The 23,277-nt window shown below is 41.8% G+C and overlaps 2 protein-coding genes across 2 annotated transcripts; one reads left to right on the top strand and one right to left on the bottom strand.

Annotated features, from left to right (window-relative positions):
- Nucleotides 1–1,406: 1,406 nt before the first annotated feature.
- Nucleotides 1,407–6,279, bottom strand: Bfra_007251 (putative wd repeat domain-containing protein mip1 protein; the record flags this gene model as incomplete). Its single annotated transcript, XM_037337625.1, has 3 exons — nucleotides 1,407–1,626; nucleotides 1,678–5,580; nucleotides 5,750–6,279. 3 exons carry the CDS (start codon nucleotides 6,277–6,279, stop codon nucleotides 1,407–1,409), a joined length of 4,653 nt encoding a protein of 1,550 aa, XP_037187005.1.
- Nucleotides 6,280–9,804: 3,525 nt separating this feature from the next.
- Bfra_007250 (putative kelch domain-containing protein) lies at nucleotides 9,805–14,853 on the top strand (the record flags this gene model as incomplete). The annotated part of the gene is made up of 4 exons (XM_037337624.1): nucleotides 9,805–10,065; nucleotides 10,159–10,552; nucleotides 10,600–10,882; nucleotides 10,938–14,853. 4 exons carry the CDS (start codon nucleotides 9,805–9,807, stop codon nucleotides 14,851–14,853), a joined length of 4,854 nt encoding a protein of 1,617 aa, XP_037187004.1.
- Nucleotides 14,854–23,277: the final 8,424 nt, after the last annotated feature.

Genomic DNA, 23,277 nt, shown 5'->3' with positions numbered 1-23,277 from the left:
GTTCTATATAGGGAGTCGAGCAATGTGAAAATGAAGCAATATTTATATAGATCTTACTACGAGACAAGCGTTCTCGCTAGATCACTACAGTACCTAGATAAACCTGTGACTTAGAATCATTCACTATTATCCATACGATAACCAAGTAGGTATCTAACAATCAGGAAGAAGGGAAGTTGTCCGATATTCAACCTATTGCTATTCTTTCCCATCTACTGTGAGATGTCCCATAGGATATAAACATAAACAACACGATTAAAGTCAGGAATAGCTTTTAGAATATTGAATCTGATAAAACCATTCATTACAGATCAAACCATCAGGCAACAAAATTCGAAGAAATTGATACTCATCCAACCTAACATAATCACTCTATCTACAATCTCCATCGTTCCCCTTTCCTCGTATATGTAAGCACAATCTCTCAATCTAATTCATCTCCTTCTCCCTCCACACTCTCCCTATCTCTCACATCTCACGTCACTCACTCACTCGACAAACAACACCAAAACTAACGCCAACCCCTCACACCACCAATGAACCACCCAACCTTCAAATTTGTAAATTCCGGCCATTACACAAACACACCACTTCGTCCACCCACTCTCCAAATCTCACCCATATATCTCTATCCTCCACTCCCCTCCCTCCCATAAACAATCACCTAATCACCTACCAAAACACAACATCTCAACATCTCCACAAACAAAATCAAAGGTTCTATCCAGAATTAGTCATCGAACCATTCAGTTTCCAATCAATTCAATGCCTCAAAATGAACTCAGATACAAAAACACAACATACTCATCACGCCACAAAATTCCTCAGATTACATCACATCACACATCACACCTTCCTCTCCCCCCCCTCTCAAAATCTCAACCAAAAAAAATTGACATAATATGTAAATTGAAAACAAGCCCCAAAGTTCTACATACATACATGCATACATACAAACAGCAAACGTCCACTATTAATCATTACCACGGGCATCATCAAAAAGAAATCAGGGTCAGAATAATCCTCTCCTTGCCTTTTCCCATTGCACTTTCTCCATATCTCCAATCTAGCCAATGTCAATCTAGCTAGGTAAATGCAAGTGAATACCAAACCCAAGCCAAAAACCCAAACTATGCGGGGACATGCATGCCAATTAAGTTCAAACCAATCCATGACATAACCTCCAAACGCCCGGGAAAATATCAATTAACCCTCAAAACTTCCGTTGGAAGTTTGACACCGTCAAAATCCTACTTGCCCAATGAATTTATGCAACGCTATTATGCATTTAAGTTATTTACCCCCAACTCCCGATACACCGTACAATATGATAATTGACCAAGACTCGCTCTAGCTTATCAATCCATTAAGCGAATCTTGAAACATGTCCTACCTCGACCATCAGATCAATACTCTGTTGATGGTACTTTCCGCTCCGCACACGAGAACAGATTTATATGATTATCGCCTCTCGCAGCACAAGCTAACATCATACGATGTGGATGGAAAGCCGTAGCTGAAATGGGTGATTGACGAGCTTGATGTAGGAAGCTCGAGTATGGCTCCACTCTTGAGAGTTCTCTGCCATCGAAATTGAAAACCTTGACTGTATGATTTCCAGTGCCACTACAGATAAAATTAGTATTCTTCAAGGAGAGAGAAAGGAAATAGACTTACACAGCAAATACTGGAAGATGTTCATGAGTGCTTGCAGTACGTAGAGTATCCTTTGTAGCCTGAATAACTCGTAGTGGTTTGTCCATTCGAATATCCCAAAGTTTAACTTTACCATTGCGACTGGCGGAGAGAAGCTCTCTTTGACCACCTCGTTGCATATGCACACTCTTGATCCATACCCTGTCAGATTCATCTTTCCATTTCTTAACCATAGCTTCTTGTGGCTTGTTTCTAGCGTCAAATACTCGTATGGCTCCGTCACCAAAACCTGCCACGAAAACATTACCTGTCATTTGATCAGAAGTCAAGGACGTGACACAAGAACCGGACCGAGCATTGATATCCACAACGCAAAGCTCTGGCGCCGCAGCCCACACTCTGATCACCTTTACATCACCGGCTACCAAGAGTTTTCCAGTAACTTGTTGCCAGTCAAATACCATACCAGAATTGACGTTACTTGGGACAAGATGCGTCAAAGCTCTCCATGCCGAAGCAACCTCAATCTTTTTGTCGGAGTCATAATTCCTATAAATTCGAATAACACCATCTGAAGACCCCGTCAACAAGAAGGCTTGGTCGTCCTCATTGATAAATTGGAGATCACTAATTCTGGAACCTTCCGGATTACCATTTGAAAATCGGCTAAGGCGGTCTTGCTTCTTCCAATCCCAAACACAAATCGTGTCGCGATCATCAGACACAGCAAGATGATCTTCAAATTGATGGAGAGTCATTTTTGTCGGTTGGCTAGAGTTATTGAAAAATCCCGTAGCGTGCGTCCATTTGCCATTACCGGCAATTTCTTTCTGGGGTTGAGTATCGCGTAGAATTGCTTCGTTCCTCGATCGTCGCCAAAGTCGTTCGTTATAATCAGTACTTCCAGGCTCCTCAGCTTCGTTTGGTTTCATCTGGGGTTCACGGAAGTATTCAATCGACCATTCTAAGAAAGTACTTTCCAATGGTATGGTACATGGTTCCGACAGGTTTCGAGCTTGAAAACCGCCTGATGTTGGCTCATTTGCTGCATGATATGTGCCAGGGGTCGATACGATATCATTCTGCTCCGGTGGAGAATTAAAGTCTGGCGGGAGACGTGATCGCGTTGGCAGAGAATTCCGATTTAGGCCAGGTGACTTCAAACCAGATCTTCCGGTTGAGTCAGGTGGTGTCACTTCGCCAGTAGAACCACCGAAAGGCAGGGTAAACAGGTAACTAGCTGTTCTTTTAAGTAAGCCTTGCTGACTCGACTGGGTGCTTGACAAGGTATCTTGTCGCGTTGGTGTACTGGGTCTTGTCTCCGACGTATGTGATTTAGACGCCTTTGGTTTTGCTGAAATTCGACTTATGTCATCAAACAGTTTACGGGCTGCGGCTCCAACTGGTGAGCGAAGGAGTGATATATGGAGAGCATCCACAATAATGGTTGCATTACGCTGAACTTCGGGATGTGGATCGATTGCCATTATTAGAACGTGTTTCCAAACCACAGCAAAAATGGAATTGTGAGACAAGCCCTGAGCTGTGGCTTTGATGGTACCATCCTTATTTCTATTATCCATACGAGCATAGTGCAATCCCATTTTGTGGTCATTCCCATCGTCGAGAGGGGGAGATTGTCTATACTCTCGTTCCTCCTGTAGCTGTTCGAATGCCACTACCCAAAACTTGCTCTCATATCGATGTATAAACTTAGAGAAATATACCAGCAGTTCTTTGCGGACCATGGCGTTTCCATCATTTGCTAGTTCTATGACGGTCCACGATATTGACTCCTCATTTCGAGCAACCTCATCTGTCAAGTCGGGAATTCCCAGAAAAGTTGTCATGGCGTATAACATGGCAGCTCTGACTTCGCAACATACATCGCGAACCAGACCGGATAATTTTGCAGGTGCATTCTCTCTGATACCCCGCCATTTTGCTTCAGGGAGATCATTCCAAAGCTGACTGATACATAGACACGCCCATTGTCGCAGAAGTGGGTTGTCTGCATTCTGCAAGTGTGTTAAACAGTAAGTCATGATATCTGTTTGGTTGCAGACATTTTGGCCTTGCTTGTATCCATTGCAGAGCATGGCTAGAATAAACGCACACATAGCTTTGTGTTCAAGGCTATCCACTACTGGAAGACCTTCATTGGGTTTCAATATACTTGAGAAGTAGTTGTAGCCACTATCTTTCAACAAATCTTGCTGACATGTGAGATCAACAGCCAGAACACGAGTCCAGATAAATACCATCACGGGCTTCAATTCTGCCGCGGCTGATTGTAACAATTTTAAAACGTATGGAAAGATACCTATGCTCAAAGCAAGGTTTACTGCCCAAGGACCCATGTCAAGAAACTTCCCTAACAGTATCAAAGCTCGTACTCGATGCTGCTGACTGAGGAGAACCTGAAGAACAACTGGAAGCTGGTCGGGAGCTTTGTGAGTTACAGCACCCTGCGTCAGGTAAACCTCAAATGCTGTGAGTTGTTCCGTGAAGAAACTGGAGTTCTGAAATTCATAATCTGGAAGTTGCCCAGACTCCTTCATCTCCAACGACGGCAATTGAGCCAAAGCCATTTCCACGGCCAAATCCCAACTTTCCCAAAGAGAATGTTGATGGGTGTCTGGAAGTTGCGGGTATGATTGTGGGTGGCATCCATAAGCTGACATGATTCTCTGCGCTAACAGAAAGTTTCTGAATAAAGCTGCAACCATCAAATCTTGTCTGAAGAATTTCCTAAATAAAGGTCTAGGGAGAGTGGTCCAAGCTATGGTATCCGTGATGGCTGTAAAGATCCAGTTCAGCTCTCCCAGCGGAGTGCGCCTTTCTTGCAGTCTACCAGGAAGCTTTTTGGCTCGCTCTGGTGAAACTTGTGATGGGAGAGGGTTTTGTAGAACAAAAAACCACAAGGCCATTTCAATAGGGGTAGTCAGGCATGCTGTGAAGACATCAGCAGGGAGTAAAGGATTTGTAGGTAGGTTTTCCTTGATTCCACATGCTGCCAGGTGAATGTAAGGCTTATAGTTTGTAACTACATAATTTGGATCCTTTTTCGAATTTTCAAGCTCTTCTTGTTCATGCTTGTCGACAAAGCGATGAAAGTTATTCAAGATGTTGCCCGAATCTGAACAGTCCCAAACGAAGAACGTGGGTGCTTGAAGCCATGTTTGTAGATCATACAGTGATACCGGAATGTACTGCGTGTAGTTCTTGTTAAAGACCCAAATTTCACCAGATGAAGTAGGCTTTGGAACACCATGACCATTGTAATGGAAGAGAACTCGTTCTTCTTTAGCATTCCGACGGAGTGATATGCAGAATTTCTTCGTCTCTTCAACGGATGGATCCAAATATTGCTTGTATCTTGTTCGAATGGCCAATGTCTCGTATTGGGCTTGTAAAGATTTTCCAATTGTCTCCAGAGCCTTTTGTACAGGAGGATGTGAAGGATCCTGCCAAGCCTCCAGCTTTGCACCAGGTGTAGTCTTCAGTTGGTCGGGTGGCTCGACTCCAATATTTAGGCATATTGCTAATGCTGCAGATACAGTTTTTAGACGATCCTTCATCCGCCAATCCTGAAGTTCATATCCTAGTGATTTAGGGTTGCCCGTCGTCTCGTGTCGCTTATCCGTAAAGTACATATACCAGTTCTGTTGTACAATGTCAGTACTTGTTTCTAAGCCTACGTCCACATAGTCAACTCCAAGCGCCCAGCCCAATGAAGATTGAAGGCGGTGATGTTGGGCTCGACGGAACGCTGAGCCGTTGTGTGAGACTGCAATCACATATTCGCGCTTCTCACAGAAATAGTCTGCGCCTCCCCGATCTTCGTTGGCTACGGGCGAGAAGAAATCGAAGCTTTCAACAAAAGAGTAACTTAAACTCCAAACATCAAAATAACCATCCATGCTTCGGAAAGAAAAGGATCTTATGAGATATACAAGATAACAGTTTGCTTATGTCCAGGGGGTGCCGGGTTGCAATAGTGGCATATTCAAAGGTTTGGTAGACTGATGCCGAACCGAGATACCATCATTGAAGGAAAGAACAACTTACATTTGCTAGTTGCGAAACATACTCTTCAGATGCATAATTAGTTCCAAACCCATGCCTTTCTCCCCAATCTTGTATATCTTCTTCCATATCTACATTTGCATCTTCACCTCTTGGTCCATAATCACTCTTGGATCTTTGAAGTAGTGCAGCTGGCCTGCGCCGTATTTTATCTGGCTCCGAATCGTCTTGTGATGATTCTGCAGTAGCTCCAGTCGAAGTTGTTGGCCGTGTGCTTGATCCATTCTGCGATGTACCATTGATGCGATCCAAGTTCGCCGGCGCATATGCAGATCCAGCTTCTACGCCGTTAACAGGCTGAATTGGATCATTGCTAACAGTATGCCTCGAATTCATGGTTCCTAGCGTCCCATTCATACCATTTATTGCCGGACTCGAATGTGGCAGTTGCTGTGAGTTCGGCGCAGTGGCAAATGTATGGGTTTGAGGTTGAGGTTGTTGACCTGAAGGTGAGTTTAAATTTGGAGAGGGATTTGATCGGTGTAGATTGTGTTGTTGGCGGGGAGCTCCATGCTGAACGGCAACTGCTGTCATGATCTTAAATGGGAAAAATTACCATTCTTCAAACATTAATTGCTCATTGGATACTGGAAAGTCGAAAAATGAATAAATCGAGGCGGTCGAGAGGGCGGTCGAGGTTTCGGTAAGGCTTCGTATGAGTTGGTTAGAGGTCCTCTAGAAAGATAATCTGTATCTGAATTTAATGACCGTTAGGTGGGAATTTACATCAAAAGACAATCAGACGCGTGTATCAAGAGAACCAACAGTTCAATGATGATTACTAAATGACGTACAATTGGTGAATTATATAATACCACGAGGTTAAAGGATCAATTTCGACTGGAGGCAGAATTATATATATATTCGAGTGAATCGAAATAATATCTATCTATGTACGGAGAGTACCTATGTACCTGTGGGTTGTGAAAGTAGCAGTATCTTTATCACTATCATACCTTGAAATTAGATGTCACGAGCTGGGAATATTTGAATGCAAGAGAACGACCGCCTTACAAATTAGACTTAGCACAACCGAGATCCCGCTCTATGTACCGACGCCACAATATAATGTGGCTGATGTGGATCATTGGGCCAATGTAGCTGACTAAGCATGTAGCCCTCGTCGCTGTGGCTCAGAATTGATAAGATGCGATGATGCAGGAGATGGTGATACTATACAGGTTGAAAGAACCGCTGAATCTCAAATCATATATATTATGTATGACTGACTGTTGAAATTCCCAAAGTTTATCAAGCAAACTGTCGACTTTACTTGACCCCCCCCCCCTTTCTTCCCTTTCCAGTCCATCGGAAGATTGACCTGATACAATGCTGTACTGCATTCTCAATTTACTCAACTCTCCAGCTTTCCATTCCACTAAACGACTGTCAATCGCCACATCGATTCTGGTTGTGGATTTCGCGTATTTCATGCACGATGCAAGTTATTGTGACCGGAATCTTTCAAGTGCGCAAAGGAGATCTGATTGTTACCTACCATCCAGGGTTTCGGTTTACCAAGGAAGAAACATAGGAATCGTTGTACCATTCAGTCCCTATATATTCATTGCCTTGTTCCAGAAAAGATCTTTAATGTCCTTGGGGGATCACTTCCTACCATGGATTGCTATAATTGTACGCAATATGTAGGTCATCTGTCAAACAATTTCAAAGGATTTTAGCCGCCAGAAGTCTGAATCCTCAAACATTACACCTCCAATCATATGTTATATGTTCTGTTTCTTCTCCAAGGTTAGTATCAGACGAAGATGGAGGGAATTGGTTCTCATGAGGATGGAGTAACCGTTTCCCCGGATCCTCCTCAGCTTGAAAAGATCTCAAAATGGTACTGCATAGAAAAGCAGAAGCGTAGGATGGTCGAAAAGTTTATTTATCGATCTCGTGGATACATCGCCACTGCATCGCCCAGATCTTTATCTCTTCTCATTTGTTGAATGAGGATGTAAGAAATATGACAGCATGCAGCCGGATATTTCAAGATCAAACGCCCAGCCATGATTTGACCTATAGGAAAGCAAATGTATTCGACCGAACAAATCTTCTGTCCACCTACCTACTGTACCTACTGCAACAATGGAAACTGGCGCACTGCTCCTCCGGGATCATGAATAGATGATCGCCTTCGTGTGAGATATCTGGTTGGCTGGATAAGTCGAATTGGAGGCATTGCTGCATAGCAATCAAGCGGGTGCCGACATATTTTGTAGCTACGATTCAACCCCTTCATCATGGACCCCCTCAGAGATTCCATCAATTGTTCGAGAAGGATTAAATAGAATTCTATCTGGAGAAAAGATGACGAGTAAAATTGGCCTACCTAGTAGTTCAAGTAAAAGAAAACATGAAAGATTTATCTCTGTTTTCACGGTAGTCCGAATGCATAGCAAGCAGAAGCAAGGGCCTCAAATGTCGATACTTAATTTGATAGCCCTACCCATAAATTACTTGGGTATGAAATGAAACTTCTAACCGTTCGATCGAATGGGGTAAAGTGCGCATGAATGAGAAGATGATGAGTGGAACAGAAATGAAGGGGAAATGGCCCAGAGTCAGGGGTACATGACAATGGCTGGACGTGAACGATGAACTAATAGAAATCCTACATCGCACATCGTACATCGTACACACACATCAGAACAACTTTGGGGAATTGTGGGAAACGCTCAGCAGGAAAAGTAGAGAAAGGCTTCCCTAGGGACTAGGTATATATCGCAGAAAGGTACATGTGTACATTAGTTTTGTCCTCCCGTCCATATATCAATGTGATACGGGTGTACAGACGCGGGGGCTGCAGAAGTTGGGAATTTTGACTCAGTCTCTTTCCCACCAATATGATTCTCGTCCTTTTCCCATAAGTTATAAGACAAGCCAAATTGAGATTTATCGAGGGAAGGGGGAAAAGGGTAAAGTCAAGGTCAATCTCACCGTTAACCGTTTCCCCCTTTCCCATCTTTCTTACAAGAATAGCTAGGTAGGCCCTAGGCAGGCACATAATCATAATACACTTTCTTCCACGTCAATATTAAGCCTTTATTTGCACACCATTTGACGAATGTATTCATTGTCAGGGTATTGTCAGGATTGGATCTCAACCCCTGGTACATCTCATTCCAAAATTGTGGTTCTTTGGTACCTGAAAGATAAAACAAGGCGTATTACCATGCTGTACGGCGGAGTAGGCAATTAGTTACAAGGTAGCAATATTTTATACTTTGGAGTTGGTGGTTGAACTTGTATTTGAACTTGTATACTCTTAGGTAGATGGTTTTAAGCACCCACCCATACACCCGCATACATACACACACGCGCACGCTGGCACATATTCCAGATACTTCCGTCGAGGCAGGGCTTCCAAGATCAGGTCAAGCGATAAAATTTACTTCCTCACAGATACGAACAGGAGACTCAGCTCAACTCAACTCAACTCAACCCAACCCAACTCACCATCACTCACTCACTCACTCACTCTCCCAATTGACCCTCCCCAAAAGAGTTTGTCTTGGAAGAGAGAAACTATCACATCCCATCCTATCCCATCCTGTCCCATCTCGTCCCATCTCATCCCATCCCATTCCATTCCATGCCATCATCAATATCCCAATCTCCCCCATCTTCACCATCACCAAAATACATTTAATAACATTCGGAGCTTTTTACTACCTTTTCTTTTTCTTCCCCATTAATACCGTTTTGCGCTGCGAATCATCCAATACATCATTCGATTGTTTACTATTCATATTCATATTCATATGGTTTACTTGATAGAAACTTGAAGAAAATCCCATAAAATAAAAATAACCACCAACACTTCTAAATCCCAGCCATTTCTAAACAGCAAGAACCCTGGACATTGGCTCAGACTTAATCCCTTTTCCTGAGACCTTCCAAACCAAGTTTAATAATAATCTCGAATTTCTCAAACATAAACAACAATCGTTTGTATTAAACGAATTCGCTATCTCGTCGAAAAGAAAACATTTATCCACTTGCGCTGCCGGCATTGGGAAGAAGTGAAAGTGGTTGGCCTCGAATGGCACGATGGCATTCCTCTTCAAGAGTAAAAAGAATGCAGATAAGGCTCAAGCCTTGAGAGATGGCGGGAATGGGGCACCTGGTTCACAATCATCCCTCCAAAGTGAGAAAGGTCGTATGCCGCAACAAGCTGAGAGGACGACGACCCCTTCGAGTAGTGTCAATAATTCCATTACGTCGCTGCAAGGAGGCAATCCAGCGACGCCAAGTCCCGAACAATTAAACGGTCGACGAGGACCAAACCCAGAGCAAGCGCAGGATCTCGCGGTAAGTCATTGGCAACATTTTTCTGAATTTCGCAGATCGCAATTATTATGTTGAGATTGGACCCAAATACTGATTGATGATGTCTGCATATAGCTGCGAACCGGCGCGCCGCCGCCAACACAGTCAATGAATTCAAATCCTAATTCCTCATTATACCCATGGTCGCAGCGAAGAATAACATATACAACCAATCATCCTCCTCCTTTTCCTCGATATGGCGCCGCTGTCAATTCCATGGCCTCGAAAGAGGGTGAGATATACCTTATGGGAGGTCTCATTAACAGCTCAACAGTAAAGGGTGATTTATGGATGGTAGAAGCGGGTGCAAATATGGCATGCTACCCATTAGGCACTACGTCTGAAGGTCCAGGACCAAGAGTCGGCCATGCGAGTTTATTGGTGGGAAATGCCTTTATTGTGTATGGAGGAGATACGAAGATGGAGGATTCTGATGTTCTAGATGAAACTCTATACCTCTTGAATACTTGTAAGTCAGCCCGGCCACATATAGGAAACATGCTAAAGAATTGTTAGCTACGAGACAATGGTCGAGAGCTGTCCCAGCAGGACCGAGACCGGCCGGAAGATATGGGCACTCACTGAATATTTTGGGCTCAAAAATCTATGTCTTTGGTGGTCAGGTCGAGGGATATTTTATGAATGATCTAGTCGCATTTGACTTGAATCAATTGCAAATTCCGACAAATAGATGGGAAATGCTTATAAAGAATAGTGATGAAGGTGGTCCTCCTGTCGGACAGATACCCCCAGCCAGGACAAACCACTCTGTGGTCACTTTTAATGAGAAGCTTTTCCTGTAAGTTTATAACAACGAAACAGCTGATAGCTCGAACGACTACTGATTCTTTTAGATTTGGAGGAACTAATGGCTTTCAATGGTTTAACGATGTTTGGTGCTACGATCCGATCACTAATGCATGGACTCAATTGGATTGTATTGGATATATTCCAGCTCCTCGAGAGGGCCATGCCGCTGCAATTGTCGACGATGTAATGTATATTTTCGGTGGTCGAACTGAAGAAGGTGCAGATTTAGGCGATTTAGCAGCATTCAGGATCTCATCCAGGCGTTGGTATACCTTTCAGAACATGGGACCGTCACCTTCCCCACGTTCCGGACACAGTATGACGGCGTATGGCAAACAAATTATTGTTCTTGCCGGGGAACCAAGCACAGCAACTCGTGAAGCTCAAGATCTTGCAACCGTTTACGTCCTCGACACAAGCAAAATTCGATATCCCAACGATCAGCAATCATCCCAACAGTCTCAGCAAGGTGCTGTTAATGAACGTGTGCCTGGAGTTAGACGTCCAAGTGGCGGCGAGAAGAGTGGATTGGGGCCCCGAAACATGGGCTCTAGGGAAAATTCCGCATTACCAGAGCCAAAGAAAAATAACGGTCCACCCAGAGAGGGCGCCAATAGCCGAAATGGTGGACAGCCAAATGTGAACGGTAACGATTCCAACGGCATCGCTCCTGGTTCAGCTCAACCTCAAGGCCCACAACCTGGTTCAAAACTACCTAGGGCATCAATGGGACAGCCTGGTCCACCACCACAACAGCAAGTACCAAATCCTCGAGGTCCTAATGCTGGTCCAAATGGTAGAGGCCCCAGAGGTCCCCAGGGTCCACAAGGTCCACAAGGCTCACAGGGCTCACAGGGTCCACAAGCTCCACAAGGTCCTCAAGGTCCTCAAGGTCCTCAGAATGCTCAGAGTCCTCCAGGGCAAGGGAGACCCAACAATCAATTTGGTCCTGCTATCGATACCTCTATGCGAAACCCCAAACTGGAGAATGTTCCCCTGGCTCAACGAGCACTCTCGCCTGCACAGGAAGAAAGTCCTCAGGCTCGAGAGAGTCCAATCACCAATGGCCCGCGTCCCCCACTTCAAAGTGTTTCACAGCAAGAACATCAATCATCACATAACCAGATTCCTCCTCAGATGCAAGCTGGAGTTCCACCTCCATCACAACCACCATCACAACCACCGCCACAATCACAACCCCAACAAATTGCCAAATCCATAGCAAGGCAAGATTCCGATGCCCGGCAACCTCAGCAAACGCCAAAGTCAATAAGCAGGCAAGATTCTAACGCCCAGCAACCGAGTGGCACGAACTCGAGAGCCTCGTCGAAACAAAGACAGCCTCGTGGTCAAAGTTCAGTGGATAGTAATACAGATATTTCTTTGAGAGATATTATGAGTCGTCAAGTGTCGCCTCCCCCGCCTACGAGACAACCAAGTAACCCTCTTAGTCGAAGGACTTCGGCCAGAGGTTCTCAAACTGTGACGTTGCTAAAGGAGTTAGATGCCGCTAGAAATAGAAATGCCTGGTATGCTTCGGAACTCGAACTTGCACGGAAAGCTGGATATACACCCAACCCTTCGACCAGTCCTATGCTAGATCAAAAAGCAGCAGAGTCTTTCGATGACGATGACAAACCACTCATTGAAGCACTTCTGGCAATGAAAGCGGAGCTAGCGAATGTCCAGGGCTCAATCGACAAACAAGCGGTTCTTGCAGCAAAACAAATTGCTGAGGTCGAAAAGCAACGAGATGCAGCCATCAATGAAGCGGTGTATCATAAAGCAAAACTTGCAGCTCACGCTGGAAGTCAAAGTAGCACGCCACAACCCGATAGCGAGAATAGAGATATCGAAGCCATGACAAATGACCGATCTTCAGATATTAGTAGGAAATTGGCTGCCGCTCTGGCATCGCAACGAGATCTCAAGAATAAGGTGGATAGTCTTACTGCTGAGCTCGAAGCTGAAAAACGAGGGAGACAACTTGCCGAGGATACTGCCAATATCACACAATCACGAATGGCTGAATTACAAACATATAAACAACAGAATTCTTCTGAGGTTGAACTTCTCAAAGCAGAGTTGCACGAATTAGAAGTTGCGGCCAGGGAAGAGGCGATTGTTTGTCAAGAAGCCGTCGCTGCCGCACAACTTATTCAAGCTGAAAAGGATGAATTGGAAGCACGACACAAAGAAATATTGGGCACTGCGCAGGATCATAGCGAGACATTTGAGTCGCTCCGGGAAGCCATAACATCGTCCGCTGATATGAAGAACCTATTGGAACGAAAACTCGATGAGGAACGTGCTCTACGCGAATCGGTCGAAGAAAAACTCTCTGTGCTTAGAGCTGAGCACGAAAATCGTACTTCTGAGCTAGAGTCTGTTACCCGGCGTCTGAGAGATGCCGAAGAAATCGCTGAACAACATGCAATTGAAGCTCGAACTCACAAAGAAGCAGTACTATCTGGCCTCGATAAAGTCTCGAGTAGTAAAGATTTTGCGCCAAAAGATTCTGCCAGAGATGACCGCGCTTCAGCCCTCGAGGCACAAGTTCAAGCTTCTAATGCCTTGGTTCGTAAATATCAAGCTGCAGCGAATACCGCTTCAGACAAGCTGCGAAGTGCTGAAGAACGCATTGCTGGATTGGAGGCTTATCAAGAGCAGGCAAGTCGGGAAGGCATGTCTATTCGAAAGCAGCTTCAAGCTTATATGCGTGAAACACAATCACTCCAAGCTGCCAACTCTGATATGAAACATCAGCTTGCTAATCAACAGTTGGAGACAAATGCAGTCAACGTACAGCACAACACTTTGAAAGATATTCTTGGTGAGCGTGGCATCAGTCCTGTCGGTGCATCAAGAACTCGAGGATTGTCTAGTCCTCAATCAGGTTCCAATACACCAGATATGGCGCGTCTCCGTGAACTTGAACAACAACTTGCAGCTAGTATGCATTCACACCAAGAAACCAAGGAAGCCTTTGAGAGTCGAGAGCAAGAAGCCGAGAGCGCTTATCGCGAAAAGTTGAGTCAGCTAGAGAATGACTATCAATCTGCCGTCCACTACGTAAAGGGTACCGAAAAAATGCTCAAACGAATGAAGGACGAACTGTCGAGGTACAAGCAAGATAATACACGATTGAAGGAACAGCTCACGGCTGCTGAGGAAAGATCTACCGCAACGAAATCGCCTACGAACTGGGAGAGTGAACGTGCAGGTTTGGTTGGTCAAATTGAGACACTCCAGTCTGAGATTAATACATCTACTGCGCAAATGGAAAAGCAATTGACGGATGTTCGAAAGGAATTACAAGACACTCAAACTAGTAACTCTGAACTGAAGCAGAAGTATGAAGCCTTAGAAAAGCAATTAGCTTCTAGCAGTGAACAAGCACGTCATGAACTTGACCAACTGCAAGAAGAAAATGCTCAGTTAGAAAAGCGCGCTCAAGATGCTGAGGAAAAGGTTTCATTGCTACTTGATCAAGTTGAGTCATCGGTTGATAATTACCGTCGTCAATCACGTAATCTCGATAACATGGTTGGAGCGACAGCTCCTTCTACAAACCAACGAAACTCAATTGGTCACGAATCGGTTTCTGAATCTTCGATGTATGGTGGCGCGAATGACAACCGCAATAGCATGGCTTTAGATAGTCTTGCCTCGGAATTAGAAACGCTACGAACGCAATGGGAAACGACAAACAAGAACTATAGACTTAGTGGTTTCGGTGATTTCGAGGAACGACCTACTACCAGCAAATCCGATGCCGATACTGGTCCTCAATTAAGTGGTAGTCTTGCAGATTGGAGAAAACGATTAGATGCCGAAGAGCAAGAAGCTAAATCAAGAAAGGGAAGCTTGACTGGTTCGGAAAGAATTATGAGTCCTACTGGCGGTAGAAAGGATTCTAATGCTGGTGCATCAACTTCGAATCAAGTCAACGTACTTTGATTTGGTAGTAATAACATTGGGGATTGGGATTTCGGATAAATATATTTGTTTAATTGTTTTAGATTGATTGCTTCCTTACATTGGGGAAGGGATTTTGAGCTGGGTGTCGAATTATATACATACATGGACAGAATTCGGGATGGCCACCACATTTTAATGAATTTATGAGGATAGGGAATAAGATAAAGATACCGAATGGAGAGGAAGATATTAAAGCAAATTGTGTGTTCTGGTGGTCCGGCTACCTTCTTTCTTCGTTCTTCTTTATTACTGTTTATTTGGCAATTTATACACTGTTGCTTCTTGCATATAATTCATTTGCTTGCTTGGTGGGCTTGTTTTGATGGACATGGAGGAAGGGTGAAGGGAAAATATCACATTTGCATTGCTTTCTGACTTTTTATGTGTTTTGTAACTTTCTTTTCGTCTTCTGCTTCTTCTTCTCTCATGGCGTTGCGGTGCATTGTCTCAAGAGTCAAATTCTTTATCATATGATGGGACTTTGTTGGATGGCACATGGCATTGCACTGCATGATTTTTTCTTAAGCGAGTTGGTAGGATCCTGTAGATCTCGTCAGAGAAGATCTGATGGGTGATGGGAATGTTGTGGAGAGGTAGTCATGCATTTGGTTGAGGGTAGGGAGATGAGATAAATTCCTTGAGGAAAAGGGATTGTTTGGGATTGAGTTGGTTGATGTGGTTAATATGGGGGGTGCAATAGGAGTAGTTTATGGACAGTACTAGTGATTCTATCACTAAACTCATATTACTACTGCTGGTTGTTATTAAGAAAATTGTTTGTTTTTTTAATTGTTTGCGAAATCGGGAATGGGAATTGGGATTGAAAGGTGGGTAGAAATGATGATAAGGATAATGTACTATAACATCTTATTTTGGGGGTGAGGGGTGGGAGAGTTGTGAGGAAGTGTGTGGGTGGATTAGAGGGAGAAGATGGGTGGATAATGAGATGGGGGTGGGGAGGGAGAGTAAAGATAGGGGATGCAGATAGGAGATATTAGCGAGAATTGAAGAATTGATGAAGATTTTTTGCATTTGTGTTTACTTTTACTTTGTCACTTTGAGATTGTGAGACTGTGCGTATGTTTGTTTGTTTTTTGGTGATTATGTATATATTGTGTGAGGTGTGATGTGTATTGTGAGTGTATAGTGTGTGTATAGTGTGTGTATAGTGTGTGTATAGTGTGTGTATAGTGTGTAATGTGTAGTGTGTAGTGATGACTCGTTTTTAATTCGAGGGCAAATTGAAGTGTAGAGAACGGTTTTTTATCTGAACTGTGAGATGAAGGTCTTGTGATTTATCGGGTGTGTGTGTGTGTGTGTGTATTGTATCTATGGATATGGGTATGGATATGGATATGGGTATACACCTCTAGTTTATATTGTATGGAGTGCTCGATTGGTGTTGGGAGTAGGATGTAGAGAGTAAGGGAAAGTTTGGTTGTGGATGTGGTTGTGGTTGTGGTTGTGGTTGTGGGTATGGGTATGGGATATAGGATTCACATACATGTATGCATGATAAAAAATATCTGTAGATTGGGTTCTTTGGGTATGGATATAAGTTATGGAGGATGTGGATGTGGATGTGGGAATGAGAATGAAAGGTGGAATGGGTATTTACTGAGTGAGGAGGTCGGGGTGGATGGATGATGGATGGGTAGGAGTGTGGTTGTGAATAGGTGGGAGAGTATAGGTAAGGGGAGATATATCTTGGGAAGGAAAGGGGAGGGAAGAGAAGGGAAGGAATGGATAATGCGGGAATGGGAAATGAGATGCGGTGGGAGCATGATTATGGCTTTCGGTACTAGTAGGGTGGGAGGGGAATGGAATAAAAGATTGTTATGAGGGATTGTGGTGGAGGGAAGGGGGGGAAGGGGGATGTGAGGATGTGAGGATGTGATGTGTGAATATGGGAATATGATATAGTAGGATAGGAAGAGACGGGAAGAGAAAGCAGTAGATGAGGATGTGATATAGCAGGACAGGAAGAGAAGAGAAAGGATAAAATACCAATCCACTGAGATATTTCCAATCCTCTATCATGTATCAAAAAAGAAGAGTAAGAGAATCAAGAGAAAGAAGGAATAGTGTATGAAAGTAGATGGATGACTTCAATTCAATAGCTACTGTACTAAACTGAGCGAATGCGGAAGAGACTAGCTCTTTCGATAGCCCTTATTTGAGGCCTGTTATCTGTAGATTAGCTAGCTCTGGAGACAGAATACAATATAGACATTGAGGACCTATACCTCGTAGGCACTACGTCTTTCGTATCCTTCTCAAACCAACAAATAGACGCAAAACTTACTTAGATATCTTCCTTGGATCTTGAGTATTGAAAAGAAAAGCGAAATTTTCTTAAAGTAATTTAGGGAGTGCAATGGATATCTAAGTATGAAGTAACTTACATACACTTATATATTTATATCTACTCTTCCCTACTGCAGGAATAGGAAAATAAAGTAATCCGATGGATAGATATTCAGAGCTAAACATATCGCTTATAAAAATTGAAGAGAAATAGGAATTGTAGAGAGTATGAGATCTATTATTTATTCATTTGTATTGTAATGTTTTTTTGGATAGTTAGTTGGATAGTTAGTTGGATAGTTAGTTGGATAGTTAGATAGTTAGATATATAAGATTATCTCAAATTCGATTTTCGAGTTCTACAGATCTTATATGATGAATTCTTGTTTCATATTTGAGTATTTGAATATCCATTTCACCTACTGATATAATATCGTGATTATTCATCAATATCAACTTCTTCTTCTTCTTCTTCTTCTTCTTCTTCTTCTTCTTCTTCTTCTTCTTCTTCTTCTTCTTCTTCTTCTTCTTCTTCTTCTTCTTCTTCTTCAAATTTGAAACTTTGAAACTTTGAAAATTCGATGGAATAAATGAATGTTTATACTTTTCATCATCGCACAGAAAAGATAGGAGATAATGAAAAGAGATATATAATATCTCATCTATAAATACTGAACTCATGGTTGTACGTATTCGATTAAAGATCTTTGAAGAGAGAAAAAAAGAGATGAAATTCGAACTCGATTTTCTCTGTATATATAGATATTTATGTGTTCCCCTCGGAAAGATATTATTGTGTATATCTATTTATTCATTATCTTGAGAAAGTAATTTAGTAGCATAGTATCGTATTATTACAGATCTATTTAGTTTTTACTATTTACTATTTACTATTTACTATTTACTATTAACTATTAACTATTTACTATTAACTATTAACTATTAACTATTAACTATTAACTATTAACTATTAACTATTTATATATAAAAGAATACAGAATCCCCATCTCAAGAATCTTTCCTGATATACTTTTCCTCTTCTTGTAGAATGAATAGAGTTTTTAGTAACATCGAATCAAGCTCTCTGTGATATTGAGGGGTTTCCGCGGGATGGAATGTATACTCTGCTCTTCTCTCTTCTCTCTTCTTTCTTCTAATGGAATTATAATGGAAGGAAAAGGAGGAAGAGAGGAAGGAAGGAACATATGTATATATCAGGTACAGGTGATCAATTACATTACATTGATTATATAACATGAGAAAGAAGAGGGGAGGAATGATGAGAGGAGAAAATAATGTATTTATTTATAGTCGTAACTTACTTGTATCTATCTGTATCTGTATTTGATGGGATTAATGAGTAGGGTAGATAGATGTTTTGGATATTTTCATTTAACGTGGTTTATTAGTGCGTGGCCTATATCAGTAGATGGCCCACCTTATTTTATATACAAAATTCGTTTGTATATAGTCATACACTTTCTTTATTTATTTATTAAATCTTTTAAAATCTGAATATATAAAATTTAATTGTAATTATATTATAAAAATCTAATCTCTTTTTCAAAATTCAAATTAATATAAGAATTATTATAGGAATAGTTTTTTTGTAACAAAAATTGTAACAATTTCTACTTTTTTCAGAATACAATAAGAAAATTTATATTAAAACTATATATTCAAAAGACTAGATTTTAACTATTATTTAATAGTCTTTTTAATTAAGAAAATAATAATTAGTTATTAAAATATAATTATTAAAAAAAGCTCAATTTTAGTATATTTTTGAAGTGGACTATCTGCTGATATGGGCCACGTACTGATAAACCACGTTATTCATTTATTTATTTAATCATTTATTTAATCATTTAATCATTTATTTAATCATTTATTTAATCATTCATTTATTTATTCATTTCTAGTGCAACTACCAAATACCAGGTATCAGGTACTCACTCTCCTCTCCTCTTCTCTCTTTCAATCTTCATCTTGCCCTCACCTTATCCTCATCTTACCCGAATCTAGATCTACATCCCGAGAACCAAGTGTAATTTCATGTATCTAATCCCATCCCAATCGACGAGATATCTGTACAAATGCAGATGAAGATGACGAATAAGGCGTCGAAAGGGGCGTTAGCCCTTGGATGATGATGAACGGTGATGGCGATGCATCGGAACTGGAAGGAACGAGAGATCAGGCTAGGGTGTGGGTGGCGGAGGCACTTGTGTGTAATGTGGTGAGATGTGTTTGTGATGTGTATGTGTGTATGTGTGTATTTGTCGTGTTCGGTGTGTTCGGTATGTGATTGCGGATGAGGAGGGGAGGATGGATGGCGTTGAGTGGAGGATGAGGATGGAGGATGGAGATCGGGCTTGGGGGTAGCTGAATAGGTTTTCGCCTCTGGGGATTTTTTTATTTTTCGATTTTCGATCTTGGGGCGGGGAGGGGCGAAGAAGGGTGATTGTGAGGGATGTGAGGGATGTGAGGGATGTGACGTGAGTGATATGTTTGATAGATGGATATGTGATTGATGCAGTTGGATTTGGGGTGAAATGGAGTTAAATGGATTGGTAAGTTTATACTTAATCCTCGAGGACAATCTAGACCTACAATGATGCCGAACCAGAATGGATTCTTGCACGAGCGAGAAAGGTAGAGATCAATATCAATATCATATCAATATCAATATCAATATCATACCAATATACTACAAATACCAGATCATTCAAGATTGATAAATAGATTATTGCTATATTGATTCATCACACCGTAATCCTATTTCCATCTACACTATCTGTTGATTGATTACCCAGTAAGCAGTCTCAACATTCTCGTACCGGTAGCTCTCGAAATATCTCCGGAGTCAGAAAGTAATCGATTCTGAGTAAGTGATCTTCTAGTTGATAGTCTCTAGTCTAGTCAAGTGTTGCATCTGCCGGTAGATCTATATATCTCTCTCTCTTTCCTTTTCTTAAAATAAAACGGAATGATCATCCCGGATGTGGAGAATGAAGATGTTCGAGGGAATTGCTAATTTGAGATTGTGTTGTAGATGGATAGGGTAGGTATGATAGGTATGATGTGTAGGGTGTGATGTGATATGTTGAATGGAGAATAAGTTTATTTATATTGATTGGGGTTTATTTATAAATGAGGGGGTTGAATCTTTCTTGGTCTTGGTCTTGGTCTTGGCTTGGGATCTTTTGTGATTGTACGATGTCTTGTGTGGTGAGGTTGATAGGGGGTGGGAGGGGTGATAAGAGGGATGTTGTAGGTAGGTAGGTAGGTAGGTAGAAGTGATGGATAAGGCATCATTGGCTGGGTGGATGGAAGGGTGGAAGGGTTATTAATGATGGATGGAGGGATAGAAGGGCGTAGGTATATATGATATGATGTGATATGTATGTATGTATGTATGTATGTATGTATGTATATATCCAAAAGACATTTAGCAAACCGTCACAAGTGGCAATCAACCAATCAATCAATCTAGCCTAGTCCTGCTACCTACTATCAATCTCAGTATCAGCCTACCTCAGCCCACCATATCAACCCGTTTTCCCGACCGACATATTGATCTTGTGATATGATGCACACACATACACATACAGATATAGATATGAGGAATATCATCTTCAGCTGTGAGGTTCATCTGTGAGGCAAACGAGTAGATAGGTGGTAAGAAGGCCTTTCTCTAGCACCAACCATCAAACCAAGAGATTCAGTCAGTCAGTCAGTCAGACGAAAGGAAGAGAGAAAGGAAAGAAGGCTGAGTAAACTTTTCGCTGATATTTCTCGGTGTATGAATTTGGAAAGGTGGAAATCTATCTACTACCTCTAGCTACCTATCTAAGTAGAGAATCTAAACGATATAATGAAAGATAACGGTATATGTATAAAAGAGTGGGAAGACGGAATGTAGAAGGAATTATATATATGATTTGTATACCTATCCAGTATATATGTATATTCATCTATTAAGTATGTATTTGTGTGGAATAGGTAGGTATTTAGATGTAGAGTTTTGGGTTGAGGTATATCGTGTGTATATCGTATGTATCTCATATAGAATTAGTCTTATATGTAGGTATTCAGATACCTAGATTAATCAACTCCTTTTAATATCTTCCGCTCTGAGTTTCTGTCCATGATGAGGCTTTTTTTTCAATTGATTGATTGATTGATTAATTGATGGTGTGGATTGCGTAATTCTTGATTCTCAATAATTGAATAGTAATAATAAATGTTTTACTCTTTTACGTAGCTACCTATACTATATTACTGAAATCGCTTTTACGGAGTCCGCTTTTTTACAGAAGACAAGGTAGGTAGGTCGTTGGATTTCGTTGCCCCTCTCTTAGGCATTCTTATAAATCGATTGGGCTTTGGTGGAGGGATGGATTGTGAAGATGAGAGGAGAAGGCTAGGTGAGAGGTTTTGGGTGGAGAAGCTGGGAATACTTAGAATAGAGGAAAGTAAAATGGATTTATTGATGGGTTTTAAGATTTGATTGGTTGAGCAGTGTTGGATTTGGATTGGGGTGTTTGTCTAGGTCGGTAGGGAGTCTTTGTTGATTGATATCTAGGCGGAGCGGAGGAGGGTATTCCTGGGTAGATTGATGGGAGCAGGAAGTATGTATGATTTGATGATGTGAATGATGATGTGAATGATGATGTGAATGATGATGTGAATGATGATGTGAATGATGATGTGAATGATAATGTGAATGGGTTAAAGGAGGTAAACGGATAATGAGATTAATAATCAGAGGACCGGTGTATTACATCCTATACATCCTATTGAGAACATGCACAGTACATGTTAAAGTAAAGATTACAATCAAATTTATACACACCAGGTAACTCAGGACCATCGACAAGTCCCGTATAATGAGATTGTGAGTGATAACCTGGGTAATTCATCCATCGGAGATTTGCAGAGTCGTAATATCATACTCTACGCATGATAGATACGGTAGATAACCTAGGTACTTTGCTGATCTGTGTGAGAGTCTGGTCTGAGTGAGGCTCCGTCCGTGGGGAGATCAATTGACAACACGGACGGTACTAGATTGGAGTGACTGGATGGTTTGGGTTAACCTTGTTGTGTATGGAGTATGGTGTATGGAGTTTGTATTGGGATTGATGGGATTGAATTGATGTATATGTATATATGTATATAATTATATATTTATATGTGTGTGTGTGTGTGTGTGTGGTGGGAACATAAGCATGTGTTTATTGTTTGCATATTTTTGGATGGTTTGGATGGATGTATGTCGCTTTTTATTGACTCTGATCTTTGATCTTTGGGTTGGATTGAGTTTGATCTTTATCGGAGTTTGAGAGTTTGAGAGTTTGATCTTGATCTTGATCTTGACCTTGGAGTTTAATCTTTGATCTTGACTTTGATCTTGAGCTTGGAATTTGAGGTTCGTTTGCTTGATGGATAAAGGAATACGGATCTAGGTAATATAAGAAAGGTAAGCTTGCTTGGTTTCTTTCTATTCCTTCTCCTGAGTGCTGAAAGCATATACTCCGTACTTATGTTAATAACTTACAACCTATCGTAGAGCGAAGCGAAGAAGCCTCCACGGCAGTGGCCCAGCGGAGCGTCATTGATCTAGATCTGGATGTTTACAATTGTGACTTTTCTGAATTGTATTTATGTACCGTGTGCTTGTATCCTCCTATATTCATATCCCCTTGCAATTTAACCCTTTTCATCATCCAGCACTTCACAGTTTCACCTACCACTCCATCACCAAGCCATTCACTTGCGTTGTCGTTGCATTGAAATTGACACTGCAAAAGTCAAGCATTGTTCCATTTCTGATACTTGGGTGGACTACCTCCATCCATCCAGGAAATATCTTTCAGCCTATCAGACACCGATGTCCAGGATGTTCTCGATGCTCGAAATACCGGTCACGGATCATTCCTTCAATAGGTTATGTGGCATAGATCTTTGACCCGAGAATGTCTTGGAGCTAAACTATTTATGGTATCAGGTGATGAGGGTTTTTTTGAGTGGAGGTGAGGGTGATTATGTAAGTTTGTTTGGGTTGGGCATGGGTGGGTTTGGGATGATTGT

The sequence above is a fragment of the Botrytis fragariae genome (assembly GCF_013461495.1).
Source record: "Botrytis fragariae strain BVB16 chromosome Unknown tig00000795, whole genome shotgun sequence".
Taxonomy (NCBI): Eukaryota; Fungi; Ascomycota; class Leotiomycetes; order Helotiales; family Sclerotiniaceae; genus Botrytis; species Botrytis fragariae.
Note: the sequence above shows the minus strand (reverse complement) of the source record. Positions and strands in the feature narration are given on the sequence as shown.